Source organism: Pseudophryne corroboree, chromosome 1, assembly GCF_028390025.1.
Source record: "Pseudophryne corroboree isolate aPseCor3 chromosome 1, aPseCor3.hap2, whole genome shotgun sequence".
Classification (NCBI taxonomy): domain Eukaryota; kingdom Metazoa; phylum Chordata; class Amphibia; order Anura; family Myobatrachidae; genus Pseudophryne; species Pseudophryne corroboree.
In genome coordinates, this window is record NC_086444.1 from 1,245,965,112 (window position 1) to 1,245,976,242 (window position 11,131).

The 11,131-nt window shown below is 63.4% G+C and overlaps 1 protein-coding gene across 3 annotated transcripts in view; it reads left to right on the forward strand.

Annotated features, from left to right (window-relative positions):
• Positions 1-10,787, forward strand: part of TTC31 (tetratricopeptide repeat domain 31) — a 220,685-nt gene extending 209,898 nt beyond the window's left edge. For all 3 annotated transcript variants that reach the window (XM_063925756.1, XM_063925765.1, XM_063925774.1), the window contains one exon: positions 10,610-10,787. In XM_063925756.1, coding sequence (XP_063781826.1) covers positions 10,610-10,690 — 81 coding nt within the window. In that variant the 3' untranslated portion in view covers positions 10,691-10,787. The remainder of the gene's footprint in view (positions 1-10,609) is intronic.
• The last annotated feature ends 344 nt before the right edge of the window (positions 10,788-11,131 follow it).

Here is an 11,131-nt window from a genome sequence, read left to right on the forward strand (position 1 = left end):
CTGCCCCAGCCTCCACTCTCCTGCCTCTGACCACTCTGCCCCAGCCTCCACTCTCCTGCCTCTGACCACTCTGCCCCAGCCTCCACTCTCCTGCCTCTGACCACTCTGCCCCAGCCTCCACTCTCCTGCCTCTGACCACTCTGCCCCAGCCTCCACTCTCCTGCCTCTGACCACTCTGCCCCAGCCTCCATTCTCCTGCCTCTGACCACTCTGCCCCAGCCTCCACTCTCCTGCCTCTGACCACTCTGCCCCAGCCTCCACTCTCCTGCCTCTGACCACTCTGCCCCAGCCTCCACTCTCCTGCCTCTGACCACTCTGCCCCAGCCTCCACTCTCCTGCCTCTGACCACTCTGCCCCAGCCTCCACTCTCCTGCCTCTGACCACTCTGCCCCAGCCTCCACTCTCCTGCCTCTGACCACTCTGCCCCAGCCTCCACTCTCCTGCCTCTGACCACTCTGCCCCAGCCTCCACTCTCCTGCCTCTGACCACTCTGCCCCAGCCTCCACTCTCCTGCCTCTGACCACTCTGCCCCAGCCTCCACTCTCCTGCCTCTGACCACTCTGCCCCAGCCTCCACTCTCCTGCCTCTGACCACTCTGCCCCAGCCTCCACTCTCCTGCCTCTGACCACTCTGCCCCAGCCTCCACTCTCCTGCCTCTGACCACTCTGCCCCAGCCTCCACTCTCCTGCCTCTGACCACTCTGCCCCAGCCTCCACTCTCCTGCCTCTGACCACTCTGCCCCAGCCTCCACTCTCCTGCCTCTGACCACTCTGCCCCAGCCTCCACTCTCCTGCCTCTGACCACTCTGCCCCAGCCTCCACTCTCCTGCCTCTGACCACTCTGCCCCAGCCTCCACTCTCCTGCCTCTGACCACTCTGCCCCAGCCTCCACTCTCCTGCCTCTGACCACTCTGCCCCAGCCTCCACTCTCCTGCCTCTGACCACTCTGCCCCAGCCTCCACTCTCCTGCCTCTGACCACTCTGCCCCAGCCTCCACTCTCCTGCCTCTGACCACTCTGCCCCAGCCTCCACTCTCCTGCCTCTGACCACTCTGCCCCAGCCTCCACTCTCCTGCCTCTGACCACTCTGCCCCAGCCTCCACTCTCCTGCCTCTGACCACTCTGCCCCAGCCTCCACTCTCCTGCCTCTGACCACTCTGCCCCAGCCTCCACTCTCCTGCCTCTGACCACTCTGCCCCAGCCTCCACTCTCCTGCCTCTGACCACTCTGCCCCAGCCTCCACTCTCCTGCCTCTGACCACTCTGCCCCAGCCTCCACTCTCCTGCCTCTGACCACTCTGCCCCAGCCTCCACTCTCCTGCCTCTGACCACTCTGCCCCAGCCTCCACTCTCCTGCCTCTGACCACTCTGCCCCAGCCTCCACTCTCCTGCCTCTGACCACTCTGCCCCAGCCTCCACTCTCCTGCCTCTGACCACTCTGCCCCAGCCTCCACTCTCCTGCCTCTGACCACTCTGCCCCAGCCTCCACTCTCCTGCCTCTGACCACTCTGCCCCAGCCTCCACTCTCCTGCCTCTGACCACTCTGCCCCAGCCTCCACTCTCCTGCCTCTGACCACTCTGCCCCAGCCTCCACTCTCCTGCCTCTGACCACTCTGCCCCAGCCTCCACTCTCCTGCCTCTGACCACTCTGCCCCAGCCTCCACTCTCCTGCCTCTGACCACTCTGCCCCAGCCTCCACTCTCCTGCCTCTGACCACTCTGCCCCAGCCTCCACTCTCCTGCCTCTGACCACTCTGCCCCAGCCTCCACTCTCCTGCCTCTGACCACTCTGCCCCAGCCTCCACTCTCCTGCCTCTGACCACTCTGCCCCAGCCTCCACTCTCCTGCCTCTGACCACTCTGCCCCAGCCTCCACTCTCCTGCCTCTCACCACTCTGCCCCAGCCTCCACTCTCCTGCCTCTCACCACTCTGCCCCAGCCTCCACTCTCCTGCCTCTCACCACTCTGCCCCAGCCTCCACTCTCCTGCCTCTCACCACTCTGCCCCAGCCTCCACTCTCCTGCCTCTCACCACTCTGCCCCAGCCTCCACTCTCCTGCCTCTCACCACTCTGCCCCAGCCTCCACTCTCCTGCCTCTCACCACTCTGCCCCAGCCTCCACTCTCCTGCCTCTCACCACTCTGCCCCAGCCTCCACTCTCCTGCCTCTCACCACTCTGCCCCAGCCTCCACTCTCCTGCCTCTCACCACTCTGCCCCAGCCTCCACTCTCCTGCCTCTCACCACTCTGCCCCAGCCTCCACTCTCCTGCCTCTCACCACTCTGCCCCAGCCTCCACTCTCCTGCCTCTCACCACTCTGCCCCAGCCTCCACTCTCCTGCCTCTCACCACTCTGCCCCAGCCTCCACTCTCCTGCCTCTCACCACTCTGCCCCAGCCTCCACTCTCCTGCCTCTCACCACTCTGCCCCAGCCTCCACTCTCCTGCCTCTCACCACTGTGCCCCAGCCTCCACTCTCCTGCCTCTGACCACTGTGCCCCAGCCTCCACTCTCCTGCCTCTGACCACTGTGCACCAGCTCCACTCTCCTGCCTCTCACCACTGTGCACCAGCTCCACTCTCCTGCCTCTCACCACTCTGCCCCAGCTCCACTCTCCTGCCTCTGACCACTCTGCCCCAGCCTCCACTCTCCTGCCTCTGACCACTGTGCCCCAGCCTCCACTCTCCTGCCTCTGACCACTGTGCACCAGCTCCACTCTCCTGCCTCTCACCACTGTGCACCAGCTCCACTCTCCTGCCTCTCACCACTCTGCCCCAGCTCCACTCTCCTGCCTCTGACCACTCTGCCCCAGTCTCCACTCTCCTGCTCTGCCCCAGTCTCCACTCTCCTGCTCTGCCCCAGTCTCCACTCTCCTGCCTCTGACCACTCTGCCCCAGTCTCCACTCTCCTGCTCTGCCCCAGTCTCCACTCTCCTGCCTCTGACCACTCTGCCCCAGCCTCCACTCTCCTGCCTCTGACCACTCTGCCCCAGCTCCACTCTCCTGCCTCTGACCACTCTGCCCCAGCTCCACTCTCCTGCCTCTGACCACTCTGCCCCAGCTCCACTCTCCTGCTCTGCCCCAGTCTCCACTCTCCTGCTCTGCCCCAGTCTCCACTCTCCTGCTCTGCCCCAGTCTCCACTCTCCTGCCTCTGACCACTGTGCCGCAACTCCACTCTCCTGCTCTGCCCCAGTCTCCACTCTCCTGCTCTGCCCCAGTCTCCACTCTCCTGCTCTGCCCCAGTCTCCACTCTCCTGCCTCTGACCACTGTGCCGCAACTCCACTCTCCTGCTCTGCCCCAGTCTCCACTCTCCTGCTCTGCCCCAGTCTCCACTCTCCTGCTCTGCCCCAGTCTCCACTCTCCTGCCTCTGACCATTCTGCCCCAGCTCCACTCTCCTGCCTCTGACCACTCTGCCCCAGCCTCCACTCTCCTGCCTCTGACCACTCTGCCCCAGCCTCCACTCTCCTGCCTCTGACCACTCTGCCCCAGTCTCCACTCTCCTGCCTCTGACCACTCTGCCCCAGTCTCCACTCTCCTGCTCTGCCCCAGTCTCCACTCTCCTGCCTCTGACCACTCTGCCCCAGTCTCCACTCTCCTGCCTCTGACCACTCTGCCCCAGTCTCCACTCTCCTGCTCTGACCACTGTGCCGCAACTCCACTCTCCTGCTCTGCCCCAGTCTCCACTCTCCTGCTCTGCCCCAGTCTCCACTCTCCTGCTCTGCCCCAGTCTCCACTCTCCTGCCTCTGACCACTGTGCCCCAGCTCCACTCTCCTGCTCTGCCCCAGTCTCCACTCTCCTGCCTCTGACCACTGTGCCCCAGCTCCACTCTCCTGCTCTGCCCCAGCCTCCACTCTCCTGCCTCTGACCACTGTGCACCAGCTCCACTCTCCTGCCTCTCACCACTCTGCCCCAGCCTCCACTCTCCTGCCTCTCACCACTCTGCCCCAGCTCCACTCTCCTGCCTCTCACCACTCTGCCCCAGCTCCACTCTCCTGCCTCTGACCACTCTGCCCCAGTCTCCACTCTCCTGCTCTGCCCCAGTCTCCACTCTCCTGCCTCTGACCACTGTGCCCCAGCTCCACTCTCCTGCTCTGCCCCAGTCTCCAATCTCCTGCCTCTGACCACTCTGCCCCAGTCTCCACTCTCCTGCTCTGCCCCAGTCTCCACTCTCCTGCCTCTGACCACTCTGCCCCAGCTCCACTCTCCTGCCTCTGACCACTCTGCCCCAGCCTCCACTCTCCTGCCTCTGACCACTCTGCCCCAGCCTCCACTCTCCTGCCTCTGACCACTCTGCCCCAGCCTCCACTCTCCTGCCTCTGACCACTCTGCCCCAGCCTCCACTCTCCTGCCTCTGACCACTCTGCCCCAGCTCCACTCTCCTGCCTCTGACCACTCTGCCCCAGCTCCACTCTCCTGCCTCTGACCACTCTACCCCAGCTCCACTCTCCTGCTCTGCCCCAGTCTCCACTCTCCTGCTCTGCCCCAGTCTCCACTCTCCTGCTCTGCCCCAGTCTCCACTCTCCTGCCTCTGACCACTGTGCCGCAACTCCACTCTCCTGCTCTGCCCCAGTCTCCACTCTCCTGCTCTGCCCCAGTCTCCACTCTCCTGCTCTGCCCCAGTCTCCACTCTCCTGCCTCTGACCATTCTGCCCCAGCTCCACTCTCCTGCCTCTGACCACTCTGCCCCAGTCTCCACTCTCCTGCCTCTGACCACTCTGCCCCAGCCTCCACTCTCCTGCCTCTGACCACTCTGCCCCAGCCTCCACTCTCCTGCCTCTGACCACTCTGCCCCAGCCTCCACTCTCCTGCCTCTGACCACTCTGCCCCAGTCTCCACTCTCCTGCCTCTGACCACTCTGCCCCAGTCTCCACTCTCCTGCTCTGCCCCAGTCTCCACTCTCCTGCCTCTGACCACTCTGCCCCAGTCTCCACTCTCCTGCCTCTGACCACTCTGCCCCAGTCTCCACTCTCCTGCTCTGACCACTGTGCCGCAACTCCACTCTCCTGCTCTGCCCCAGTCTCCACTCTCCTGCTCTGCCCCAGTCTCCACTCTCCTGCTCTGCCCCAGTCTCCACTCTCCTGCCTCTGACCACTGTGCCCCAGCTCCACTCTCCTGCTCTGCCCCAGTCTCCACTCTCCTGCCTCTGACCATTCTGCCCCAGCTCCACTCTCCTGCCTCTGACCACTCTGCCCCAGTCTCCACTCTCCTGCCTCTGACCACTCTGCCCCAGCCTCCACTCTCCTGCCTCTGACCACTCTGCCCCAGCTCCACTCTCCTGCCTCTGACCACTCTGCCCCAGCCTCCACTCTCCTGCCTCTGACCACTCTGCCCCAGCCTCCACTCTCCTGCCTCTGACCACTCTGCCCCAGCCTCCACTCTCCTGCCTCTGACCACTCTGCCCCAGCCTCCACTCTCCTGCCTCTGACCACTCTGCCCCAGCTCCACTCTCCTGCCTCTGACCACTCTGCCCCAGCTCCACTCTCCTGCCTCTGACCACTCTACCCCAGCTCCACTCTCCTGCTCTGCCCCAGTCTCCACTCTCCTGCTCTGCCCCAGTCTCCACTCTCCTGCTCTGCCCCAGTCTCCACTCTCCTGCCTCTGACCACTGTGCCCCAGTCTCCACTCTCCTGCTCTGCCCCAGTCTCCACTCTCCTGCTCTGCCCCAGTCTCCACTCTCCTGCTCTGCCCAGTCTCCACTCTCCTGCCTCTGACCATTCTGCCCCAGCTCCACTCTCCTGCCTCTCACCACTCTGCCCAGCCTCCACTCTCCTGCCTCTCACCACTCTGCCCCAGTCTCCACTCTCCTGCCTCTCACCACTCTGCCCCAGTCTCCACTCTCCTGCCTCTCACCACTCTGCCCAGCCTCCACTCTCCTGCCTCTGACCACTCTGCCCCAGCCTCCACTCTCCTGCCTCTGACCACTCTGCCCAGCCTCCACTCTCCTGCCTCTGACCACTCTGCCCCAGCCTCCACTCTCCTGCCTCTGACCACTCTGCCCCAGCCTCCACTCTCCTGCCTCTGACCACTCTGCCCCAGCCTCCACTCTCCTGCCTCTGACCACTCTGCCCCAGCCTCCACTCTCCTGCCTCTGACCACTCTGCCCCAGCCTCCACTCTCCTGCCTCTGACCACTCTGCCCCAGCCTCCACTCTCCTGCCTCTGACCACTCTGCCCCAGCCTCCACTCTCCTGCCTCTGACCACTCTGCCCAGCCTCCACTCTCCTGCCTCTGACCACTCTGCCCAGCCTCCACTCTCCTGCCTCTGACCACTCTGCCCCAGCCTCCACTCTCCTGCCTCTGACCACTCTGCCCCAGCCTCCACTCTCCTGCCTCTGACCACTCTGCCCCAGCCTCCACTCTCCTGCCTCTGACCACGCTGCCCCAGCCTCCACTCTCCTGCCTCTGACCACTGTGCCGCAACTCCACTCTCCTGCTCTGACCACTCCACTCTCCTGCTCTGCCCCAGCCTCCACTCTCCTGCTCTGCCCCAGCCTCCACTCTCCTGCTCTGCCCCAGTCTCCACTCTCCTGCTCTGCCCCAGCCTCCACTCTCCTGCTCTGCCCCAGCCTCCACTCTCCTGCCTCTGACCACTGTGCCGCAACTCCACTCTCCTGCTCTGACCACTCCACTCTCCTGCTCTGCCCCAGCCTCCACTCTCCTGCTCTGCCCCAGTCTCCACTCTCCTGCTCTGCCCCAGTCTCCACTCTCCTGCTCTGCCCCAGTCTCCACTCTCCTGCTCTGCCCCAGCCTCCACTCTCCTGCCTCTGACCACTCTGCCCCAGCCTCCACTCTCCTGCCTCTGACCACTCTGCCCCAGCCTCCACTCTCCTGCCTCTGACCACTCTGCCCCAGTCTCCACTCTCCTGCCTCTGACCACTCTGCCCCAGCCTCCACTCTCCTGCCTCTGACCACTCTGCCCCAGCTCCACTCTCCTGCCTCTGACCATTCTGCCCCAGCTCCACTCTCCTGCCTCTGACCACTCTGCCCCAGTCTCCACTCTCCTGCCTCTGACCACTCTGCCCCAGCTCCACTCTCCTGCCTCTCACCACTGTGCCGCAACTCCACTCTCCTGCCTCTGACCACTCTGCCCCAGCCTCCACTCTCCTGCCTCTTACCACTCTGCCCCAGTCTCCACTCTCCTGCTCTGCCCCAGTCTCCACTCTCCTGCTCTGCCCCAGTCTCCACTCTCCTGCCTCTGACCACTCTGCCCCAGCCTCCACTCTCCTGCCTCTGACCACTCTGCCCCAGCCTCCACTCTCCTGCCTCTGACCACTCTGCCCCAGCTCCACTCTCCTGCCTCTGACCATTCTGCCCCAGCTCCACTCTCCTGCCTCTGACCATTCTGCCCCAGCTCCACTCTCCTGCCTCTGACCACTCTGCCCCAGCCTCCACTCTCCTGCCTCTGACCACTCTGCCCCAGTCTCCACTCTCCTGCTCTGCCCCAGTCTCCACTCTCCTGCTCTGCCCCAGTCTCCACTCTCCTGCCTCTGACCACTCTGCCCCAGCCTCCACTCTCCTGCCTCTGACCACTCTGCCCCAGCCTCCACTCTCCTGCCTCTGACCACTCTGCCCCAGCCTCCACTCTCCTGCCTCTGACCACTCTGCCCCAGCCTCCACTCTCCTGCCTCTGACCACTCTGCCCCAGTCTCCACTCTCCTGCTCTGCCCCAGTCTCCACTCTCCTGCTCTGCCCCAGTCTCCACTCTCCTGCTCTGCCCCAGCCTCCACTCTCCTGCCTCTGACCACTCTGCCCCAGCCTCCACTCTCCTGCCTCTGACCACTCTGCCCCAGCCTCCACTCTCCTGCCTCTGACCACTCTGCCCCAGCCTCCACTCTCCTGCCTCTCACCACTGTGCCGCAACTCCACTCTCCTGCCTCTGACCACTCTGCCCCAGCCTCCACTCTCCTGCCTCTGACCACTCTGCCCCAGTCTCCACTCTCCTGCCTCTGACCACTCTGCCCCAGTCTCCACTCTCCTGCTCTGCCCCAGTCTCCACTCTCCTGCTCTGCCCCAGTCTCCACTCTCCTGCTCTGCCCCAGTCTCCACTCTCCTGCTCTGCCCCAGTCTCCACTCTCCTGCTCTGCCCCAGTCTCCACTCTCCTGCTCTGCCCCAGTCTCCACTCTCCTGCTCTGCCCCAGTCTCCACTCTCCTGCTCTGCCCCAGTCTCCACTCTCCTGCCTCTGACCACTCTGCCCCAGTCTCCACTCTCCTGCCTCTGACCACTCTGCCCCAGTCTCCACTCTCCTGCCTCTGACCACTCTGCCCCAGTCTCCACTCTCCTGCCTCTGACCACTCTGCCCCAGTCTCCACTCTCCTGCCTCTGACCACTCTCCCCCAGTCTCCACTCTCCTGCCTCTGACCACTCTCCCCCAGTCTCCACTCTCCTGCCTCTGACCACTCTCCCCCAGTCTCCACTCTCCTGCCTCTGACCACTCTCCCCCAGTCTCCACTCTCCTGCCTCTGACCACTCTGCCCCAGTCTCCACTCTCCTGCTCTGCCCCAGTCTCCACTCTCCTGCTCTGCCCCAGTCTCCACTCTCCTGCTCTGCCCCAGTCTCCACTCTCCTGCTCTGCCCCAGTCTCCACTCTCCTGCTCTGCCCCAGTCTCCACTCTCCTGCTCTGCCCCAGTCTCCACTCTCCTGCTCTGCCCCAGTCTCCTCTCTCCTGCTCTGCCCCAGTCTCCACTCTCCTGCTCTGCCCCAGTCTCCACTCTCCTGCTCTGCCCCAGTCTCCACTCTCCTGCCTCTGACCACTCTGCCCCAGTCTCCACTCTCCTGCCTCTGACCACTCTGCCCCAGTCTCCACTCTCCTGCCTCTGACCACTCTGCCCCAGTCTCCACTCTCCTGCCTCTGACCACTCTGCCCCAGTCTCCACTCTCCTGCCTCTGACCACTCTCCCCCAGTCTCCACTCTCCTGCCTCTGACCACTCTGCCCCAGTCTCCACTCTCCTGCCTCTGACCACTCTGCCCCAGTCTCCACTCTCCTGCCTCTGACCACTCTGCCCCAGTCTCCACTCTCCTGCCTCTGACCACTCTGCCCCAGTCTCCACTCTCCTGCCTCTGACCACTCTGCCCCAGTCTCCACTCTCCTGCCTCTGACCACTCTGCCCCAGTCTCCACTCTCCTGCCTCTGACCACTCTGCCCCAGTCTCCACTCTCCTGCCTCTGACCACTCTGCCCCAGTCTCCACTCTCCTGCCTCTGACCACTCTGCCCCAGTCTCCACTCTCCTGCCTCTGACCACTCTGCCCCAGTCTCCACTCTCCTGCCTCTGACCACTCTGCCCCAGTCTCCACTCTCCTGCCTCTGACCACTCTGCCCCAGTCTCCACTCTCCTGCCTCTGACCACTCTGCCCCAGTCTCCACTCTCCTGCCTCTGACCACTCTGCCCCAGTCTCCACTCTCCTGCCTCTGACCACTCTGCCCCAGTCTCCACTCTCCTGCCTCTGACCACTCTGCCCCAGTCTCCACTCTCCTGCCTCTGACCACTCTGCCCCAGTCTCCACTCTCCTGCCTCTGACCACTCTGCCCCAGTCTCCACTCTCCTGCCTCTGACCACTCTGCCCCAGTCTCCACTCTCCTGCCTCTGACCACTCTGCCCCAGTCTCCACTCTCCTGCTCTGCCCCAGTCTCCACTCTCCTGCTCTGCCCCAGTCTCCACTCTCCTGCCTCTGACCACTCTGCCCCAGTCTCCTGCCCCTGACCACTCTGCCCCAGTCTCCTGCCCCTGACCACTCTGCCCCAGTCTCCTGCCCCTGACCACTCTGCCCCAGTCTCCTGCCCCTGACCACTCTGCCCCAGTCTCCTGCCCCTGACCACTCTGCCCCAGTCTCCACTCTCCTGCTCTGCCCCAGTCTCCACTCTCCTGCTCTGCCCCAGTCTCCACTCTCCTGCTCTGCCCCAGTCTCCACTCTCCTGCTCTGCCCCAGTCTCCACTCTCCTGCTCTGCCCCAGTCTCCACTCTCCTGCTCTGCCCCAGTCTCCACTCTCCTGCTCTGCCCCAGTCTCCACTCTCCTGCTCTGCCCCAGTCTCCACTCTCCTGCTCTGCCCCAGTCTCCACTCTCCTGCTCTGCCCCAGTCTCCACTCTCCTGCTCTGCCCCAGTCTCCACTCTCCTGCTCTGCCCCAGTCTCCACTCTCCTGCCTCTGACCGCTCTGCCCCAGTCTCCACTCTCCTGCCTCTGACCGCTCTGCCCCAGTCTCCACTCTCCTGCCTCTGACCGCTCTGCCCCAGTCTCCACTCTCCTGCCTCTGACCGCTCTGCCCCAGTCTCCACTCTCCTGCCTCTGACCGCTCTGCCCCAGTCTCCACTCTCCTGCCTCTGACCGCTCTGCCCCAGTCTCCACTCTCCTGCCTCTGACCGCTCTGCCCCAGTCTCCACTCTCCTGCCTCTGACCGCTCTGCCCCAGTCTCCACTCTCCTGCCTCTGACCACTCTGCCCCAGTCTCCACTCTCCTGCTCTGCCCACTCCACTCTCCTGCCTCTGACCACTCCACTCTCCTGCCTCTGACCACTCTGCCCCAGTGTTTGGGGCAGGTATAAAGATACTCCGTACATTCCCGCATATCACCTACAAGTCCTGATCCTCATTCTCATCTCCACTCTCTGACCGGCAGGGGCTGATCATTGAAGGAACCACCTTTGTTTTACAACTGCGGAACCCGGAACACACGAATGGAAACGTCGGGGGGATGTGAGCAGACGGCTGGTGACTAGTTATTTTCAATGATTTGCCGATTTGTTTGATTTTTACTCTTTTTGGTCATGTGTGTACATTAAAAGTCTCTTTTTTGACCCTGCTGTATGTTTTTGCTTTGGCGCCGGCAGGAGCGGGACACACCATTTACCAGCTTTTGTTTTATGATTTCATTTTATTTCTGTTTTAGTAGTGAGGTGTATGGATTGTATATGGTAGGCTATGTATTCTGCCTGCCGTATGTATTATATACCTCACTGTCCCCACAGTGCAGTGTAATAACCCGTATACACCGCATCGGGGGGAATAAGTCATCGGTCAGGGGTCAGCTATATCTGTAGCCATACAGCAATCCATCTGTTAGAGTAAAGTTAGTCGGCCGCTCCAATGACGCAGGGAACAGTGAGTGCTTGGCAAGCCGCCATTGTAGCGCTATCTTTGC